This window comes from Coregonus clupeaformis, chromosome 3 (genome assembly GCF_020615455.1).
Source record: "Coregonus clupeaformis isolate EN_2021a chromosome 3, ASM2061545v1, whole genome shotgun sequence".
Lineage (NCBI taxonomy): Eukaryota > Metazoa > Chordata > Actinopteri > Salmoniformes > Salmonidae > Coregonus > Coregonus clupeaformis.
In genome coordinates this window covers 40,249,894-40,272,568 of record NC_059194.1, presented here as the reverse complement: position 1 = coordinate 40,272,568, position 22,675 = coordinate 40,249,894, and the positions used below count along the sequence as shown (strand labels likewise).

The 22,675-nt window shown below is 44.4% G+C and overlaps 1 protein-coding gene across 2 annotated transcripts in view; it reads right to left on the bottom strand.

The window, feature by feature from the left end:
• Positions 1-305: 305 nt before the first annotated feature.
• Positions 306-22,675, bottom strand: part of gatb (glutamyl-tRNA(Gln) amidotransferase, subunit B) — a 32,880-nt gene continuing 10,510 nt past the window's right edge. For both annotated transcript variants that reach the window (XM_041873284.2, XM_041873285.2), the window contains exons 6-13: positions 22,537-22,650; positions 16,122-16,206; positions 15,134-15,178; positions 9,846-10,038; positions 9,342-9,475; positions 8,347-8,425; positions 7,615-7,749; positions 306-2,656 (exon numbers count right to left, since the gene is read on the bottom strand). In XM_041873284.2, coding sequence (XP_041729218.2) covers positions 2,531-2,656; positions 7,615-7,749; positions 8,347-8,425; positions 9,342-9,475; positions 9,846-10,038; positions 15,134-15,178; positions 16,122-16,206; positions 22,537-22,650 — 911 coding nt within the window. In that variant the 3' untranslated portion in view covers positions 306-2,530. The remainder of the gene's footprint in view (positions 2,657-7,614; positions 7,750-8,346; positions 8,426-9,341; positions 9,476-9,845; positions 10,039-15,133; positions 15,179-16,121; positions 16,207-22,536; positions 22,651-22,675) is intronic.

Sequence of the window (22,675 nt, the reverse complement as noted above, 5' to 3'; positions counted from 1 at the left end):
CTTGTATGTTTGGGAAGATTGGAATACATCACTGTTGGTTGGTTCATTGATGATTGGGCATATTCATTTTAGCATTGAGTGTTGGCCAACTCTCACACAGCAGAGGAAGACATGGGTAGCCTGAAATCCAAGCTGAAATGCTCAATTTCACCATTGTTTAAGTTTGAATTCCAGGCTAAGACACGGTCTACCATTAGCAACAAATAAGTTGCTTTGATTTTAATTTACTTTGATTTTAAGGTTTTGATTTCAACCAAGGAGGTATTTTGTGACAATGCCTGTCCCTATTAAATTGGTGTGTTAGGGCAGAACTACCTACAAATTGGTGCCTGAATTTTGATTGAATTTCCTCTTGTTGCCTACAGCGTCTACTCTGGGCTAAGCATGGTCATGTTCAGTAGGCACAAAACAGAGCTTATCCAAATAGAAATGCTCTTTTTTTGTTTTCTGTTGCAAAACTTTTTCCTACGGTGCGTCCTAATGAACATTACCCAGGGGATGAATGTGGATGCAGCTGCAAAGGCAAAAATACCACGGTCTGCTTGAACTAGTCCACGAACTGGGCCGATGGACAGCTATGGAACCCATCATTTCTTGCCATTGCTAAATTTGGTTATATACTCCATCCATATTTTCTTGTAGTAGAATGTTGTGTGGAGCACATTTATTTCAACCAAATTTAGAGGCACAGTTCTCTTCAGTTGCATAGAGGTTTCATTCCAAAGACAATTAGTCAGTTTCTCCCTTCCTACAACTATTAGCATCCATTTTAGATGTCAGTGATGACCAAGACCTTGTCAGGTTACTCCAGTGTATATTATTCTGTTTGTCATTGAAGTCAGAGGCTCCAAGGCATGATTATTTTAATAAAGACATTTCTTGTCCAATGAAAACATGTATTAGTGTATTCTTTCTCTATAATACGTTTTTATTGAAGAACAGATAAACAAATACTATGTCATGTGTTTTGACTTTTGACAGCTTCACTACCAAACAAAAAATGTGGGCACAATCAAAATTGGACAAGATCAGGACAAAGGCTGCATGTTAGAACCAGGTATAAACAGGGCGAGAGGGGATTTTTTACTAAATGAGGCAAGTGGAGTCCACTGCACAAACCATCCAAAACACAACCACCTCTGGGCGAAAGAAGAGGAAGACAAAATGTCTATTTTCGCTTTACCTCAGCAAAGGTAAAGTAAGATGCAAAGCACAGGGAAAACACATTTTTCCTTCCTCTTCTTTCGCCCAGAGGTGGTTGTGTTTTGGATGGTTTGTTCAGTGGACTCCACTTGCCTCATTTAGTAAACAATACCCTCTCTAGCCCTGTTTATACCTGGTTCTATCATGCAGCCTTTGTCCTGATCTTGTCCAATTTTGATTGTGCCCACATTTTTTTGGACGATTAAAAGACTCATTGTGATGAGATCCAAGTGTAAAACGGACAAGATCAGGACGAATATTAACAGCAGGTATAAACAGGGCTTCTGACAGCCTTTCATCCAGTGACCCAGCTTCTGTTCAAAACTAGGTCATCTTCACAGGCACTCAAATAGAAGCCAGCCACAAAACCCTGTATTTTCTTTATCAAGAAGTCCAATTGTGTTATGTACAATACCTCTTATATAGGTCACTACATACGGCATTCAATAGAAACAAAGGGGGATGAATGGGAGGCAAATACCTACATTACAAGAACTCACATGCACACAGCCAGCCAGTACTGAATTACCGTGATTTGACAAACCCAATATTCAAGCCATCTGAATGTAAAGAGATGCATAACTCTAGAGAGCCAAGCACAGAAGGTTAACGGATAGAGAAAACGCCAATATGTCTCAGTATTGCAGGTTACAGTATGTATCTCCTTCACTTGACAGCCACAAGGTGGCGCTTACTCATGACTACTTCCTCTCTCCCCTCTGACTGAACACTGAACTCTAAATCATTCCTAATCCATTTTAGAGGGAGTATCAGGAGGTGATACATTGCATATAGTACTTCTGTCCTCCGTTGCTCTCCTGATTTATTCCAGTGCTGCCAGACGACAGTGATAAAAACAGCAAGATGAATTCTGGGACGACTCCCAAACCGCCTGGTAATGGGCCATACCATTATTAGCTGTGATCTGCCAATGGTGGGTTCAGAGTGTTCCAAACTGCAATCAGATTCCGGAATGTCTCTGCTTAAAGTGTGATTATCATGCCATTCACTTGACAGTTTTAGATGAAGTGTGTGTTTGGGAGGGGATAAGAGTGCACACTCCGAATGAGAATTATAATATATTTATGACCTTTTGTACACATAAAGTTACAATACAACTGCAACAACTTAAAGGCGGTTACGGTGCCAGAAGACAACATGACAGACAGTTGATTTAGCAACAATAATCCTCTTGACCAGAGGACATGATAACTATGATGAAGCCATAAGGATGTCATGTTTGCTGCCTCTTGGACCAGTTTGATATTCCACCAGGCATATAAAGGTTGAGGCAGTCACAGTGGCCATAGACAGTGGTAGTTATCCCTCAGGAGGTCTTCTCCTCCAGGATGGCCCGTACCAGGACTGGGTCAGCCCTGCCTTTAGTCTCCTTCTGGACCAGACCCATGAGCTTGTTCAGAACCTTCTTGTTCCCACCGCGGATGGCTTGGACCTGTAGGGGGAACAGTAAAAGCAGCGTAAGTAACAAATACTTAAGTTTGCATTTCATTTATTGATCATTCAACAGGAACAAGACTGGCTCCTAGCAAAAAGTCGATGAGCATGTCATGAAAGCTAAACAAGATCAGAACACAACATAGCTTGGCAATATAGTGTACTCGTATCAGACACGAGTCATACGCAAGGCGCAATCCATTCTGGACAAGACAAGAGGAATACCTATGTAAGAATGCTGTTCAAAAATCAAATCAAATGTATTGGTCACATACACTTGGTTAGCAGATGTTATTGCGAGTGTAGTGAAATGCTTGTGCTTCTAGTGACTACAGCTCAGCCTTCAACACCATAGTACCCGCCAAGCTCATCATTAAGCTCGGGGCCCTGGGTCTGAACCCTGCCCTGTGCAACTGGGTCCTGGACTTCCTGACGGGTCGCCCCCAGGTGGTGAAGGTAGGAAACAACACCTCCACTTTGCTGATCCTCAACACAGCGGCACCAGAAGGGTGCGTGCTCAGCCCCCTCCTGTACTCCCTGTTCACCCATGACTGCGTGGCCACGCACGCCTCCAACTCAATCATCAAGTTTGCAGACGACACAACAGTAGTTGGTCTGAATACCAACAACAACGAGACAGCCTACAGGGAGGAGGTGAGGGCTCTGGAGGAGTGGTGCCAGGAAAATAACCTGTTCCAGTACTAGTCAAAAGTTTTAGAACACCTACTCATTCCATGGGTTTTTCTTTATTTTTTATTATTTTCTACATTGTAGAATAATAGTGAAGACATCAAAACTATGAAATAACACATATGGAATCATGTAGTAACCAAAAAAGTGTTAAACAAATCAAAATATATATATTCTTCAAAGTAGCCACCCTTTGCCTTGATTACAGCTTTGCACACACTTGGCATTCTCTCAACCAGCTTCATGAGGTAGTCACCTGGAATGCATTTCAATTAACAGGTGTGCCTTGTTAAAAGTTAATTTGTGGAATTTATTTTCTTCTTAATGCGTTTGAGGCAATCAGTTGTGTTGTGACAAGGTAGGGGTGGTATACAGAAGATGGTATTTTACCAAATAGGGCTAAGTCCATATTATGGCAAGAACAGATCAAATAAGCAAAGAGAAAGGCAGTCCATCATTACTTTAAGACATGAAGGTCAGTCAATACGGAACATTTTAAGAACTTTGAAAGTTTCTTCAAGTGCAGTCGCAAAAACCATCAAGCACTATGATGAAACCGGCACTCATGAGGACCGCCACAGGAAAGGAAGACCCAGAGTTACCTCTGCTTCAGAGGATTAACTGCACCTCAGATTGCAGCCCAAATAAATGCTTCATAGAGTTCAAGTAACAGACACATCTCAACATCAACTGTTCAGAGGAGACTGTGTGAATCAGGCCTTCATGGTTGAATTGCTGCAAAGAAACCACTACTAAAGGACACCAATAAGAAGAAGAGACTTGCTTGGGCCAAGAAACATGTGCAATGGACATTAGACCGGTGGAAATCTGTCCATTGATCTGATGAGTCCAAATCTGTGATTTTTGGTTCCAACCGCCGTGTCTTTGTGAGACGCAGAGTAGGTGAACGGATGATCTCCGCATGTGTGTTTCCCACTGTGATGCATGGAGGAGGAGGTGTGATGGTGTGGGGTTGCTTTGCTGGTGACACTGTCGGTGATGTATTTAGAATTCAAGGCACACTTAACCAGCATGGCTACCACAGCATTCTGCAGCGATACGCCATCCCATCTGGTTTGTGCTTAGTGGGACTATCATTTCTTTTTCAACAGGACAATGACCCAAAACACATCTCCAGGCTGTGTAAGGGCTATTTGACCAAGAAGGAGAGTGATGGAGTGCTGCATCAGATGACCTGGCCTCCACAATCACCCGACCTCACCCCAATTGAGATGGTTTGGGATGAGTTGGACCACAGAGGGAAGGAAAAGCAGCCAACAAGTGCTCAGCATATGTGGGAACTGTTGGAGAAGCATTCCAGGTGAAGCTGGTTGGAGAATGCCAAGAGTGTGCAAAGCTGTCATCAAGGCAAAGGGTGGCTACTTTGAAGAATATATATATTTTGATTTGTTTAACACTTTTTTGGTTACTACATGATTCCATATGTGTTATTTCATAGTTTTGATGTCTTCACTATTATTCTACAATGTAGAAAATAGTAAAAATAAAGAAAAACCCTGGAATGAGTAGGTGTGTCCAAACTTTTGACTGGTACTGTACACATCACTGACAATCTGAAATGGTCCACCCACACAGACAGTGTGGTGAAGAAGGTGGTTGAAGACATTTGGTTTGGCCCCTAAGACCCTCACAAACTTTTACAGATGCACAATTGAGAGCATCCTGTCGGGCCGTATCACCGCCTGGTACGGCAACTGCACTGCCCGCAACCGCAGGGCTCTCCAGAGGGTGGTGCGGTCTGCCCAACGCATCACCGGTTGCACACTGCCTGCCCTCCAGGACACCTACAGCACCCGATGTCACAGGAAGGCCAAAAAGATAATCAAGGACATCAACATCCCGAGCCACGGCCTGTTCACCCCGCTACCATCCAGAAGGCGAGGTCAGTACAGGTGCATCAAAGCTGGGACAGAGAGACTGAAAAATAGCTTATATCTCAAGTCCATCAGACTGTTAAATAGCCATCACTAGCCGGCTACCACCCGGTTACTCAACCCTGCACCTTCGAGGCTGCTGCCCTATAAACATAGACATGGAATCACTGGTCACTTTAATAATGGAACACTAGTCACTTTCAATGTTTACATACTGCTTTACTCATTTCATATGTATATACAGTTGAAGTCGGAAGTTTACATACACTTAGGTTGGAGTCATTAAAACTTGTTTTTCAACCACTCCACAAATTTCTTGTTAACAAACTATAGTTTTGGCAAGTCGGTTAGGACATCTACTCTGTGCATGACACAAGTCATTTTTCCAACAATTATTTATTTACAGACAGATTATTTCACTTATAATTCACTGTATCACAATTCCAGTGGGTCAGAAGTTTACATACACTAAGTTGACTGTGCCTTTAAACAGCTTGGAAAATTCCAGAAAATGATGTCATGGCTTTAGAAGCTTCTGATAGGCTAATTGACATCATTTGAGTCAATTGGAGGTGTACCTGTGGATGTATTTCAAACTCAGTGCCTCTTCTTACTCATGGGAAAATCCTCAGCCAGACCTCAGAAAAAAATTGTAGACCTCCACAGAGTCTGGTTCATCCTTGGGAGCAATTTCCAAACGCCTGAAGGTACCACGTTCAGACAATAGTATGCAAGTATAAACACCATGGGACCACGCAGCCGTCATACCACTCAGGAAGGAGAGGCGTTCTGTTTCCTAGAGATGAACGTACTTTGGCGCGAAAAGTGCAAATCAATCCCAGAACAACATCAAAGGACCTTGTGAAGATGCTGGAGGAAACAGGTACAAAAGTATCTATATCCATAGTAAAACGAGTCCTATAAATCGACATAACCTGAAAGGCCACTCAGCAAGGAAGAAGCCACTGCTCCAAAACCACCATAAAAAAGCCAGTCTACGGTTTGCAACTGCACATGGGGACAAAGATCGTACTTTTTGGAGAAATGTCCTCTGGTCTGATGAAACAAAAATAGAACTGTTTGGCCATAATGACCATCGTTATGTTTGGAGGAAAAAGGGGTTGGCTTGCAAGCCGAAGAACACCATCCCAACCGTGAAGCACGGGGGTGGCAGCATCATGCTGTGGGGGTGCTTTGCTGCAGGAGGGACTGGTGCACTTCACAAAATAGATGGCAACATGAGGAAGGAAAATTATGTGGATATATTGAAGCGACATCTCAAGACATCAGTCAGGAAGTTAAAGCTTGGTCACAAATGGGTCTTCCAAATGCACAATGACCCCAAGCATACTTCCAAAGTTGTGGCAAAATGGCTTAAGGACAACAAAGTCAAGGTATTGAGTGGCCATCACAAAGCCCTGACCTCAATCCTATAGAAAATGTGTGGGCAGAACTGAAAAAGCGTGTGCGAGCAAGGAGGCCTAGAAACCTGACTCAGTTACACCAGCTCTGTCAGGAGAAATGGGCCAAAATTCACCCAACTTATTGTGGGAAGCTTGTGAAAGGCTACCTGAAACATCTGACCCAAGTTAAACAATTTGAAGGCAATGCTACCAAATACTAATTGAGTGTATGTAAACTTCTGACCCACTGGGAATGTGATGAAAGAAATAAAAGCTGAAATAAATAATTCTCTCTACTATTATTCTGACATTTCACATTCTTAAAATAAAGTGGTGATCCTAACTGACCTAAGACAGGGAATTTTTACTAGGATTAAATGTCAGGAATTGTGGAAAAACTGAGTTTAAATGTATTTGGCTAAGGTGTATGTAAACTTCCGACTTCAACTGTACTGTATTCTATTTTACTGTATTTTAGTTAATGCCACTCCGACATCGCTCGTCCTAATATTTATATATTTCTCAATTCCATTCTTTTACTTTTAGATGTGTGTATTGTTGTGAATTGTTAGATACTACTGCACTGTTGGAGCTAGGAACACCAGCATTTTGCTACACCCACAATACCATCTGCTAAATATGTGTATGTGACCAATAGAATTTGATTCGGAAGGACCCCCAGCATCCCATTAGATGAATTTCTGTTGCTTCCCTCATAGCAGAGACACAGACTCCCTAAGTTTAAAATGAATAGCCCAAAACTCTCCTTCATTCCAGCAGCTATCAGCTTTCTCAATAAGTTGTAGTACTGTAAGGTATGGAACGACTCTATTCATGCCTGCTTTAGAGGTCTACTACTTCCTGTCTACATATTGCTGTATATATTGTGTTGTGAATATTTATTGTTGTGTTCATTGTGTTTTTACTATGTGCTGCTGGGGGGCAGCTCTTGCCCAGGGAGGTCTCACCTGGTCTGGGTGTGAGTCTACCACCTTCTGGCAAATCCTGTGGATCTCTGTGCTGTCGTTGACCATCCCCAGGTCCTGCTCCTTGACGATCTGCTGGGCCGTTTTACCTGGGGTCTTCCACAGCTCCTGGAACACCTGTATGGAGCAACGACACACTCAGGTTAAACCCCAATCGAAAATTATACATATACACTGAGTAAACAAAACATTAAGGACACCTTCCTAATATTGAGTTGTGCAACAGCCACAATTCGTCAGGCATGGACTCTACAAGGTGTCGAAAGAGTTCCACAGGGATGCTGGCCCATGTTGACTCCAATGCTTCCCACAGTTGTGCCAAGTTGGCTGGATGTCTTTTGGGTGGTGGATCATTCTTGATACACACGGGAAACTGTTGAGTGTGAAAAACCTAGCGGCTTTGCAGATCTTGACACAAACCGGTGCGCCTGGCACCTACTACCATACCCCGTTTAACGGCATTTAAAATCGGTTGTCTTGCCCATTCACCCTCTGAAGGCTTAAAAATCCTTCTTTAACCTGTCTCCTCCCCTTCATCTACACTGATTGAATTGGATTTAACAAGTGACATCAATAAAGGATCATAGCTTTCACCTGGTCAGTCTATGTCATGGAAAGAGCAGGTGTTCATAATGTTTTGTACACTCAGTGTTGTAACACATATGGACTTTGCATTAAATGTTTTGGATGTTATGCCATTGTCTTCTCTCTCACCTGCTTGGCGACAGAAGAAGAGATTTGTCCATTCTCCTGGAGATTCAGTAGCTGGGCTAGAGCTTGAGGAGAGATCGGACTGAGAGCGGGAGAGACAGATATGAGAGAGATCGGGAGAGAGAGAAGAGAGAGATAAAGCACAGGAGATGTCATTAGGCCCAGTCTATCCTCTCCTGTGTGACGGTGTCTATCTACCCCGGAGTCACTGTGCTTATAATGAGAGGCTATTTAGCCCTGTCCCTCTCTGTGACAGCCCAGTACCACCTAGAGGGTACATGATCATCAGTGCTGTCTCCATTCACTGAGTCAGACACACAGCAGAGCATCGCACCAGAGACACACAGTCACACACTGACTAAGTTATGAACGGAAATGTGGCGAAACAAACAAACACATGAATCCACACAGTCAACATCCACTCTCACTTTTTTTCAAATGATAAAGGCACACAAACTCCAACCCATCCACTAGTTCTCAGATAAAGACATAAAACAAACACATACTTTACTCTGTTTGTTCACAGTCTTAGAACAGTGGAGTGTAGGATAAAAACAGTAAACTCAAAACACTTTCAGCTTATTCCCCAGATATATTCTCTATTCACATTTACCGACTGCCATAGTAATAACAGAAGGTACCAACATGAAGATAGATAGGAAACTTATCGGGGAAAGAAACACATAAATGATGCTTCCTGTCTGTAAGTGATTTCAGGCCTCAATCTAGCCAAGATAGTGGATCCTGAGATAAGATCTACAACATGGGGTTTGAAGTCAACGCAAGACTGAAAGAGTAGGACAAAAAGGAGAAGGAGGAGGAAGTGGAGGACAGAAAACGTGATAGGAGGAAAGGGGGAGGAGGAAGAAGATGGTCAAACAAGATGAAGGATGTAGAGGAAGAAATGATAGGGGTGAGGTGGAGGAGAGGAGAAAGAGATTGAATGAGGCTAGAGTAGGACACAGAGGAAGAGGACGACAACAAAGAGTGTTTCTCACCTCTGGCTGACACTCAGGTTCTGTTGATGGAGGAGGCCCTGCAGCTCGTTCATCACCCAGCCAATCACCTTTCTTGGCCCAGCCTTGGTCTCCCTGGCGACGGCCTCAAAGTAGTCCATCAGCCCGTCCTCATTCTACAACAGGAGACCCAATGGAACACACTCAATAATACTGTATATGCACACACACCACTGTCTACTGCGCCCTGCTGGACAGAGGCAGAAGTGCAGACAGGGTAACTGGCTAAGCAAGAATAGGTTACTTTGGGTAGTTATTACATTGAGAGACAGTGAGGGTTTGTGAGGGAGAGTAAAATGGAGAGATAAAGGAAGAGGGTGAGAGAAGTGGAGCAGAAACGAGTGCCAGAAAGTGGGAGGGAGAGAGACAGACAGGAAGACATAAGAAGAAAGAGAGATGGAGAGAGAAACCTACCTACCATTACTATAATTCACTTGCTCAGTTGTACATTAACAGACACACCTACATACTGTAGTGGTCACTCACCACCAGAGTGAAGCTGTGTTCGGGGAGGATGCCGTAGGTCTCCACCAGCCTCTGCCTCCTGACGCTGGGCAGCTCCGGCAGCCTCTCCCTCACCTCCTCCAGAACCACCACCTGGCTGGGGGCAACACCAGGGGGGGCTGTAGAGCACGACTCGTACACCATCAGAGGAGGCAGGTTGGGCTCCGGCATGAACCTGGAGGGAGGGGGAGGGGGGAGAGGGGAGGGGAGTGAGTAAAGTGAGAGAGAGAAGGGATGCAGCTTAAGCCCCACCCTCTTCAACATGTATATCAACGAATTGGCGAGGGCACTAGAACAGTCTGCAGCATCCGGCCTCACCCTACTAGAATCTGAAATCAAATGTCTACTGTTTGCTGATGATCTGGTGCTTCTGTCCCCAACCAAGGAGGGCCTACAGCAGCACCTAGATCTTCTGCACAGATTCTGTCAGACCTGGGCCCTGACAGTACATCTCAGTAAGACAAAAATAATGGTGTTCCAAAAAAGGTCCAGTTGCCAGGACCACAAATACAAATTCCATCTAGACACTGTTGCCCTAGAGCACACAAAAAAACGATACATACCTCGGCCTAAACATCGGCACCACAGGTAACTACCACAAAGCTGTGAACGATCTGAGACAAGGCAAGAAGGGCCTTCTATGCCATCAAAAGGAACATAACATTTGACATACCAACTAGGATCTGGCTAAAAAAACTTGAATCAGTTATAGAACCCATTGCCCTTTATGGTTGTGAGGTTGGGGTCCACTCACCAACCAAGAATTCACAAAATGGGACAAACACCAAATTGAGACTCTGCATGCAGAACTCTGCAAAAAATATCCTCAGTGTACAACGCAAAACACTAAATAATGCATGCAGAGCAGAATTAGGCCGATACCCGCTAATTATCAAAATCCAGAAAAGCGCTGTTAAATTCTACAACCACCTAAAAGGAAGCAATTCCCAAACCTTCCATAACAAAGCCATCACCTACAGAGAGATGAACCTGGAGAAGAGTCGCCTAAGTAAGCTGGTCCTGGGGCTCTGTTCACAAACACAAACAGACCCCACAGAGCCCCAGGACAGCAACACAATTAGACCCAACCAAATCATGAGAAGACAAAAAGATAATTACTTGACACATTGGAAATAATTAACAAAAAAACAGAGCAAACTAGAACTCCATTGTAAATACAACCTATATTTATGTTTATTTATTTTCCTTTTTGTACTTTAACTATTTGCACATCATTATAACACTGTATATAGACATAATGACATTGTTTACTGTTAATTTTCTATTTCACTTTTGTTTATCTATTTCACTTGCTTTGGCAATGTAATCATATGTTTCCCATGCCAATAAAGCCCTTAAATTGAAATTGAATTGAGAGAGAGAGAAACTCATTACTATCTACACAGAGACAGAGAGAGAGAGAGAAAAACAGAGGGAGAGAGAGAGAGACGCGTTACGATATACAGTGGCTTGCGAAAGTATTCACCCCCCTTGGCATTTTTCCTATTTTGTTGCCTTACAACCTGGAATTAAAATGGAGTTTGGTGGGGGTTTGTTTCATTTGATTTACACAACATGCTTACCACTTTGAAGATGCAAAATATTTTTTTGGGTGAAACAAACAATAAATAACACAAAAAAAAAAAGAAAACTTGAGCGTGCATAACTATTCACCCCCCCCAAAGTCAATACTTTGTAGAGCCACCTTTTGCAGCAATTACAGCTGCAAGCCTCTTGGGGTACAGTGAGGGGGAAAAGTATTTGATCCCCTGCTGATTTTGTACGTTTGCCCACTGACAAATAAATGATCAGTCTATAATTTTAATGGTAGGTTTATTTGAACAGTGAGAGACAGAATAACAAACAAAAAAATACAGAAAAACGCATGTCAAAAATGTTATAAATTGATTTGCATTTTAATGAGGGAAAGAAGTATTTGACCCCCTCTCAATCAGAAAGATTTCTGGCTCCCAGGTTTCTTTTATACAGGTAACGAGCTGAGATTAGGAGCACACTCTTAAAGGGAGTGCTCCTAATCTCAGTTTGTTACCTGTATAAAAGACACCTGTCCACAGAAGCAATCAATCAATCAGATTCCAAACTCTCCACCATAGCCAAGACCAAAGAGCTCTCCAAGGATGTCAGAGACAAGATTGTAGACCTACACAAGGCTGGAATGGGCTACAAGACCATCGCCAAGCAGCTTGGTGAGAAGGTGACAACAGTTGGTGAGATTATTCGCAAATGGAAGAAACACAAAAGAACTGTCAATCTCCCTCGGCCTGGGGCTCCATGCAAGATCTCACCTCGTGGAGTTGCTATGATCATGAGAACGGTGAGGAATCAGCCCAGAACTACACGGGAGGATCTCGTCAATGATCTCAAGGCAGCTGGGACCATAGTCACCAAGAAAACAATTGGTAACACACTACGCCGTGAAGGACTGAAATCCTGCAGTGCCCGCAAGGTCCCCCTGCTCAAGAAAGCACATATACAGGCCCGTCTGAAGTTTGCCAATGAACATCTGAATGAATCAGAGGAGAACTGGGTGAAAGTGTTGTGGTCAGATGAGACCAAAATGGAGAACCTCCTTCCTACAGCCAGAGCATTGAAAATGGGTCGTGGATGGGTATTCCAGCATGACAATGACCCAAAACACACGGCCAACGCAACAAAGGAGTGGCTCAAGAAGAAGCACATTAAGGTCCTGGACTGGCCTAGCCAGTCTCCAGACCTTAATCCCATAGAAAATCTGTGGAGGGCGCTGAAGGTTCGAGTTGCCAAACGTCAGCCTCGAAACCTTAATGACTTGGAGAAGATCTGCAAAGAGAAGTGGGACAAAATCCCTCCTGAGATGTGTGCAAACCTGGTGGCAAACTACAAGAAACGTCTGACCTCTGTGATTGCCAACAAGGGTTTTGCCACCAAGTACCAAGTCATGTTTTGCAGAGGGGTCAAATACTTACTTCCCTCATTAAAATGCAAATCAATTTATAAAAATTTTGACATGCGTTTGTATGGATTTTTTTGTTGTTATTCTGTCTCTCACTGTTAAAATAAACCTACCATAAAAATTATAGACTGATCATGTCTTTGTCAGTGGGCAGACGTACAAAATCAGCAGGGGATCAAATACTTTTTCCCCCTCACTGTATGTCTCTATAAGCTTGGCACATCTAGCCACTGGGATTTTTGCCCATTCTTCAAGGCAAAACTGCTCCAGCTCCTTCAAGTTGGATGGGTTCCGCTGGTGTACAGCAATCTTTAAGTCATACCACAGATTCTCAATTGGATTGAGGTCTGGGCTTTGACTAGGCCATTCCAAGACATTTCAATGTTTCCCCTTAAACCTCTCGAGTGTTGCTTTAGCAGTATGCTTAGGGTCATTGTCCTGATGGAAGCTGAACCTCCGTCCCAGTCTCAAATCTCTGAAAGAATTTCCCTGTATTTAGCGCCATCCATCATTCCTTCAATTCTGACCAGTTTCCCAGTCCCTGCCGATGAAAAACATCCACACAGCATTAGGCTGCCACCACCATGCTTCACTGTGGGGATGGTGTTGTCGGGGTGATGAGAGGTGTTGGGTTTGCGCCAGACATAGCGTTTTCCTTGATGGCCAAAAAGCTCAATTTTAGTCTCATCTGACCAGAGTACCTTCTTCCATATGTTTGGGGTGTCTCCCACATGCCTTTTGGCGAACACCAAACATGTTTGCTTATTTTTTTCTTTAAGCAATGGCTTTTTTCTGGCCACTCGTCCATAAAGCCCAGCTCTGTGGAGTGTACGGCTTAAAGTGGTCCTATGGACAGATCCTCCAATCTCCGCTGTGGAGCTTTGCAGCTCCTTCAGGGTTATCTTTGGTCTCTTTGTTGCCTTTCTGATTAATGCCCTCCTTGCCTGGTCCGTGAGTTTTGGTGGGCGGCCCTCTCTTGGCAGGTTTGTTGTGATGCAATATTCTTTAAATTTTTTAATTATGGATTTAATGGTGCTCCGTGGGATGTTCAAAGTTTCAGATCTTTTTTTATAACTCAACCCTGATCTGTACTTATCCACAACTTTGTCCCTGACCTGTTTGGAGAGCTCCTTGGTCTTCATGGTGCCTGTTGCTTGGTGGTGCCCCTTGCTTAGTGGTGTTGCAGACTCTGGGGCCTTTCAGAACAGGTGTATATACACTGAGATCATGTGACAGATCATGTGACACTTAGATATAGCAACCGGTTGATATCTAACTAATTATGTGACTTCTGAAGGTAATTGGTTGCACCAGATCTTATTTAGGGGCTTCATAGCAAAGGGGGTGAATACATATGCACGCACCACTTTTCCATTATTTATTTTTTTGAATTTTTTGAAACAAGTTATTTTTTCCATTTCACTTCACCAATTTGGACTATTTTGTGTTTGTCCATTACATGAAATCCGAATAAAAATCAATTTAAATTACAGGTTGTAATGCAACAAAATAGGAAAAATGCCAAGGGGGATGAATACTTTTGCAAGGCACTGTACAAAGACAGAGAGAGACACTCATTACTATCTACAGAGAGAGAGCGAGAGAGAAACTCATTATCTACAGAGAGAGAGAGAGAGAGTGTAATGTTGTGAGTGTAATGTTTACTGTTAATTTTTATTGTTTATTTCACTTTTGTTTATTATCCATTTCACTTTCTTTGGCAATGTTAGCATATGTTTCCCATGCCAATAAAGCCCTTAAATTAAAATAGAATTGAGAAGAAAAGAGAGAGAGGGGAGGGGCAAGGTATAGAGAAGAGAGGAGAGGTGGCAGTGCATGTGTGACAGCGGGAGCACCCAGAGCAAGCAGGGTTAAAGACAACAGAGGAGAGAGGGAGCGAGAGAGAGAGGGAGGAGTAAGATAAGAGAAAATACAGAGGGAGCTGTTATCAGCAGTAGAGAAAGATAAGAGCTGGCTGTATCTCTGCAGGCCTCTTAGACGGCACAGTGTCACACGGTCAGACAGAGAGGGGTGTCTCCTCTACACACACACAATTGTGTGACAGCATCGCACGCATCCTCACCGTCACAATCCTTGCTAACTGACGTGTAAGGGCCGTGGGGTGGCGCAAGTTTATCGGTATGTCCATCTACTGAGCCCCTAGCCACGATGACCTCTCTCCTCTCCTCTCTTTCCTGTCTCGCTCCGTCTCTTCTCTCGATTCAGGCCCTACAGCAGTGGTGATCGTAGAATACCACACAGCATGCTGGAGGCTGAGCTGCTATAACATACTGAAGTGAATATGAGATGTACTCACCTATAGTCCTGAAGGCCCTCCTTATCTCTCATTGGAATGGTGTGACTGTAAAACAGAGGGACACGTGTTATGGCTTTGAGGTACTGTATGTGTTGATAGTGTTTGCTCGTTATAACAGTTACTACGACAGATTGTTCATGTTGAAGAGGCTGTAACTATGGGCGAGGGCCACAGGTGTGAGGTGTGGGGCCCCCAGTCATTCTGTGTATTTCTGGACCATGCCCTGAAAGGCCCTCTGCTCCTTTGCTGTCAAACACACTGTCAGGCCCCATGCACACGCGCACGTGCGCACACACACACACACACACACACACACAGTCATGGGAGGGTGTTACAGGCAGGTTGCCGTTTATTGTCATGAGTCTTGTCCTGGAGGCAGAACTGAGCGATGTTCCCTTAGATATGCCAGCTACAAAGTCAACATTTGCTTTTTGTTCTTCATTTAAGGTTAGGGTTAGGCATTAGGATATTAGCAGTGTGGTTAAATTTAGGGTTAGGTTTAAAATCTGATTTCATGACTGTGCCAGCTATTGACCGCTCTGCAGAGCTGCCTCCAGTACAGGATTCATGACAAAACCCGCTAACCTGCGCATTAGAGAGGCAGGGCTCAGCTGTGTGAAGGTCAGCTCATTTCATGGGCTTACAACCCTCGCTGGTCCACAACACCAGACACTGACTGACTCCAAGTGGCCTCATTCATCATCATTACTGACTAAAACATTTTCAAATCAACCTCAAAAGACAGAATGTCTTGAGATCAAAATATCCCACTGAAGATGGGAATACAGTGTTGCATTATGTGGGGTGTGAATATCTGACCAAAAATATTTCTTTAAACCCTGAAGAGACGCATACTGTATACATTGTACCGTATCCTGTGAAACATCATATTCTTAGTCAATAGACATTTTTGACATGTTATCAGAAACACTGTAACGTAATGGGACTTGTTGGCTTGGTTACAGGGTTGGTTCTATAAGCCTCTTACCCAGTCTTGCCATCAGACGACCGTGTCTCATTCTGCACTGTGCCGCCGCTCTCTAGGACAACCATCTGTCTCTGGATCTCATAGTCTGTTGATGAAAATACACACACACGTTAGACACACACACACATTAGACAGACACACACACACGTTAGACAGACACACACACACACGTTAGACACACACACACACACACACACACACGTTAGACAGACATACACACACACGTTAGACAGACAGACACACACACACACACATCAGGCCTGATCAGAAGCAAGCATCCAGCCAACTGGCACGGTGCTAGATCCTCCCAACATCTGCCATGACACATGGCCATGCCAAAAGTCTCCTAACTACTGCTAGATTAGTTCTCTGTGACAAACGACTATCTGGAGTTTTGACTTTTAAGCACTCTATCACTTCTCTGCACCAAGCTAAAATGGAAGTCTACTCTTGGGATAAATAATGCAAGCGGCCAAGTCACTTCGTATCACACGAACTGTTAATGGCCTGCTGCTCCTGGGGAAGTATTTAAATGACCCTCCACTGTCTCCAGTAAGTTTGAGAGAAAATTAAAAGTTTGATGGGAAACTCTGTAGAAGTGGAATTAGTGTTGATGGGAAATCTACTGTTCTTGTATAAATATCGGTAGAAAGCCAATTTAGCCTCAGTTAGGCATGCTGGCTATGTGTGCTCAGTTGTTCACTGAAACAAATGGCCAATAAAGTTGTATTCTATATCCTCCTGAGTTTGTGTGGGTAGGAAAAGCCTATACCTCATGCTTTCTAGTCAATATTAACTATCCCTCTACACGAAACATCTCTTCAGAAACCTTTCCATCTTCAGTTCCTGTCAACAGAAAGCCTGTTTCTCTGATTCATGTAGGCAGAGAGAGTGACGACTACCTTCAGGGATAAAACAACTCAGAAAGAACAAATCATGGAAAGATGTTTGAAGTTGAGACAAGAGGAAGTTTTGGCAGTTACTTCACTGAGTTGCCTGAGAGAACATTCACACAGGCGAAGACAGATAAGACCAGTTGTGTGTGTGTGTGTGCGCGTGAGCCTCATTTCTCTGTGTGTGTGTGTGTTTATGCCTCATGGTGTCTCTAATCTTTGACTCCCAGTTTGACTTGCAGTGCACGCATAATTACACAGCCCTCCGTCAGACGGCTGTTTCAGAAAGATGACAGCCCATGAAAAGGATTCCATGCGGTTTGCTCTTTTTCTGTCTGTCTGTGTGTGTGTGTGTCTATATTTCCCAGAATGCTCATCCAACCAGCTCATTCCAGACCCACTGGGATGTGACCGCTTCACTTCAGTACCTCCACTAACCCCCACCAATGGCAATGAGGATATCGATCCATAAAACAACCTACTTCCTTTTAGAGGAAAAGCTCTACCCTTCTCACACTATTGCGCCAACGTGAACAAAATTGCGCTGGCTCAGATACGGTCTATTCACGTTGTCCTTTTCAGCACGGTTCCAGCAACTATGGTGAAGGCCTAACCAGGCCAGCTCAGTACAGCGTGGTTTGGCTCGGCTCAGTTTGGCCAGAGATACTCTATAATATAGTCTATATAATGACGAGATGGTCTCTGCCTTAACAATGGGAGTCGTTGTCGCAAAGGTGGAAAGGCAGGCGGGAGGAGGCAAGATTAGGTGAGAACATTCTAGCCAATGAGAGGGCAGGTACACGTGTGAACAATAGACAGCTCCGATATAAAATAGTTTTTCTCAAAGTTGCTGATATGCCACATGTGTCCACTTACACATATACATACATATATATATACAGTGGGGAGAACAAGTATTTGATACACTGCCGATTTTGCAGGTTTTCCTACTTACAAAGCATGTAGAGGTCTGTAATTTTTATCATAGGTACACTTCAACTGTGAGATACGGAATCTAAAACAAAAATCCAGAAAATCACATTGTATGATTTTTAAGTAATTAATTTGCATTTTATTGCATGACATAAGTATTTGATACATCAGAAAAGTAGAACTTAATATTTGGTACAGAAACCTTTGTTTGCAATTACAGAGATCATACGTTTCCTGTAGGTCTTGACCAGGTTTGCACACACTGCAGCAGGGATTGTGGCCCACTCCTCCATACAGACCTTCTCCAGATCCTTCAGGTTTCGGGGCTGTCGCTAGGCAATACGGACTTTCAGCTCCCTCCAAAGATGTTCTATTGGGTTCAGGTCTGGAGACTGGCTAGGCCACTCCAGGACCTTGAGATGCTTCTTACGGAGCCACTCCTTAGTTGCCCTGGCTGTGTGTTTCGGGTTGTTGTCATGCTGGAAGACCCAGCCACGACCCATCTTCAATGCTCTTACTGAGGGAAGGAGGGTGTTGGCCAAGATCTCGCGATACATGGCCCCATCCATCCTCCCCTCAATACGGTGCAGTCGTCCTGTCCCCTTTGCAGAAAAGCATCCCCAAAGAATGATGTTTCCACCTCCATACTTCACGGTTGGGATGGTGTTCTTGGGGTTGTACTCATCCTTCTTCTTCCTCCAAATACGGCGAGTGGAGTTTAGACCAAAAAGCTATATTTTTGTCTCATCAGACCACATTACCTTCTCCCATTCCCCCTCTGGATCATTCAGATGGTCATTGGCAAACTTCAGATGGGCCTGGACATGCGCTGGCTTGAGCAGGGGGACCTTGCGTGCGCTGCAGGATTTTAATCCATGACGGCGTAGTGTGTTACTAATGGTTTTCTTTGAGACTGTGGTCCCAGCTCTCTTCAGGTCATTAACCAGGTCCTGCCGTGTAGTTCTGGACTGATCCCTCACCTTCCTCATGATCATTGATGCCCCACGAGGTGAGATCTTGCATGGAGCCCCAGACCGAGGGTGATTGACCGTCATCTTGAACTTCTTCCATTTTCTAATAATTGCGCCAACAGTTGTTGCCTTCTCACCAAGCTGCTTGCCTATTGTCCTGTAGCCCATCCCAGCCTTATGCAGGTCTACAATTGTATCCCTGATGTCCTTACACAGCTCTCTGGTCTTGGCCATTGTGGAGAGGTTAGAGTCTGTTTGATTGAGTGTGTGGACAGGTGTCTTTTATACAGGTAACGAGTTCAAACAGGTGCAGTTAATACAGGTAATGAGTGGAGAACAGGAGGGCTTCTTAACGAAAAACTAACAGGTCTGTGAGAGCCGGAATTCTTACTGGTTGGTAGGTGATCAAATACTTATGTCATGCAATAAAATGTAAATTAATTACTTAAAAATCATACAATGTGATTTTCTGGATTTTTGTTTTAGATTCCGTCTCTCACAGTTGAAGTGTACCTATGATAAAAATTACAGACCTCTACATGCTTTGTAAGTAGGAAAACCTGCAAAATCGGCAGTGTATCAAATACTTGTTCTCCCCACTGTATATATATATATATATATATATATATATATATATATATATATATATATATATACACACTGCTCAAAAAAATAAAGGGAACACTTAAACAACACATCCTAGATCTGAATGAATGAAATAATCTTATTAAATACTTTTTTCTTTACATAGTTGAATGTGCTGACAACAACATCACACAAAAATTATCAATGGAAATCAAATGTATCAACCCATGGAGGTCTGGATTTGGAGTCACCCTCAAAATTAAAGTGGAAAACCACACTACAGGCTGATCCAACTTTGATGTAATGTCCTTAAAACAAGTCAAAATGAGGCTCAGTAGTGTGTGTGGCCTCCACGTGCCTGTATGACCTCCCTACAACGCCTGGGCATGCTCCTGATGAGGTGGCGGATGGTCTCTTGAGGGATCTCCTCCCAGACCTGGACTAAAGCATCCGCCAACTCCTGGACAGTCTGTGGTGCAACGTGGCGTCGGTGGATGGAGCGAGACATGATGTCCCAGATGTGCTCAATTGGATTCAGGTCTGGGGAACGGGCGGGCCAGTCCATAGCATCAATGCCTTCCTCTTGCAGGAACTGCTGACACACTCCAGCCACATGAGGCCTAGCATTGTCTTGCATTAGGAGGAACCCAGGGCCAACCGCACCAGCATATGGTCTCACAAGGGGTCTGAGGATCTCATATCGGTACCTAATGGCAGTCAGGCTACCTCTGGCGAGCACATGGAGGGCTGTGCGGCCCCCCAAAGAAATGCCACCCCACACCATGACTGACCCTCCGCCAAACCGGTCATGCTGGAGGATGTTGCAGGCAGCAGAACGTTCTCCACGGCATCTCCAGACTCTGTCACGTCTGTCACCTGTGCTCAGTGTGAACCTGCTTTCATCTGTGAAGAGCACAGGGGCCAGTGGCGAATTTGCCAATCTTGGTGTTGTTTGGCAAATGCCAAACGTCCTGCACGGTGTTGGACTGTAAGTACAACCCCCACCTGTGGACGTCGGGCCCTCATACCACCCTCATGGAGTCTGTTTCTGACCGTTTGAGCAGACACATGCACATTTGTGGCCTGCTGGAGGTCATTTTGCAGGGCTCTGGCAGTGCTCCTCCTGCTCCTCCTTGCTCAAAGGCGGAGGTAGCGGTCCTGCTGCTGGGTTGTTGCCCACCTACGGCCTCCTCCACGTCTCCTGATGTACTGGCCTGTCTCCTGGTAGCGCCTCCATGCTCTGGACACTACGCTGACAGACACAGCAAACCTTCTTGCCACAGCTCGCATTGATGTGCCATCCTGGATGAGCTGCACTACCTGAGCCACTTGTGTGGGTTGTAGACTCCGTCTCATGCTACCACTAGAGTGAAAGCACCGCCAGCATTCAAAAGTGACCAAAACATCAGCCAGGAAGCATAGGAACTGAGAAGTTGTCTGTGGTCACCACCTGCAGAACCACTTCTTTATTGGGGGTGTCTTGCTAATTGCCTATAATTTCCACCTGTTGTCTATTCCATTTGCACAACAGCATGTGAAATGTATTGTCAATCAGTGTTGCTTCCTAAGTGGACAGTTTGATTTCACAGAAGTGTGATTGACTTGGAGTTACATTGTGTTGTTTAAGTGTTCCCTAAAGTGTTCCCAGTGTATATATATTAATATATAAAAGTATGTGGACATCCCTTCAAATTAGTGGATTCAGCTATTTAAGCCACACCCGTTGCTGACAGGTGTATAAAATCGAGCACACTGCCATGCAATCTCCATAGACAAACATTTGCAGTAGAATTGCCTTACTGAAGAGTGACTTTCAATGTGGCACTGTCATAGGATGCCATATTTCCAACAAGTCAGTTTGTCAAATTTCTGCCCTGCTAGAGTTACCCCGGTCAACTGTAAGTGCTGTTATTGTGAAGTGGAAATGTCTAGGAGCAACAACGGCTCAGCCACAAAGTGGTAGGCCAAACAAGCTCACAGAGTGCTGTAGCGCGTATAAATAATCTGTCCTCGATTGCAACACTCACTACAGAGTTCCAAACTGCCACTGGAAGCAAAGTCAGCACAAGAACTGTTTGTCAGGAGTTTCATGAAATGGGTTTCCATGGCCGAGCAGCCGCACACAAGCCTAAGATCACCATGCGCAATGCCAAGTGTCGGCTGGAGTGGTGTAAAGCTCACCACCATTGGACTCTGGAGAAGTGGAAACGCGTTCTCTGGACAGATTAATCTGGGTTTGGAGGATGCCAGGAGAACGCTACCTGCTCCAATGCAGAGTGCCAACTGTAAAGTTTGGTGGAAGAGGAATAATGGTCTGGGGCCGTTTTTCATGGTTCGGGCTAGGCCCCTTGGTTCCAGTGAAGGGAAATCTTAACGCTTCTAGACGATTCTGTGCTTCCACTTTTGTGCCAACAGTTTGGGGAAGGCCCTTTCCTGTTACAGCATGACAATGCCCCCATGCACAAAGTGAGGTTCATACAGAAATGGTTTGTCGAGATCGGTGTGGAAGAACTTGACTGGCCTGCACAGAGCCCTGACCTCAACCCCATCAAACACTTTGGGATGAATTGGAACGCCGACTGCGAGCCAGGCCTAATCGCCCAATATCAGTGCCCAACCTCACTAATGCTTGTGGCTGAATGGAAGCAAGTCCCCGCAGCAGTGTTCCAACATCTAGAGGAAAGCCTTCCCAGAAGAGTGGAAGCTGTTATAGCAGCAAAGGGGGGAACCAACTCCATATTAATACCCATTATTTTGGAATGAGATGTTCGACGAGCAGGTGTCCACATACTTTTGGTCATGTAGTGTATATCCGTACATTCGTAACAACCTAAACATTATGCAGCTTCTATTACATCAAATAAGCCTCAAGTTTTGACACTCTCTCATAGACCTCCATACAAAAAAACTCCCCACTTGGTCTACTAATCGCTGTATTCTCGCGTGGACAGATTGACGCGAGTGGAGCTTCTCGCTTCGCCTCTTCCTCTCTGGTTTGTCTCAGTATTGTGAAAAGCCCTCTACAGCACTCACCTATGGCCCTGGCCAGGTTGCGGGCACTGTTGATGTTCTTGACCTCAGTCCTGATGCCCCAAGGATCCCCAGGTCTGTGGACGGACACGTTGGCATCCACTCTCAGCTGGCCCTCTATAGGAAGAGCGAAGGTATGAGA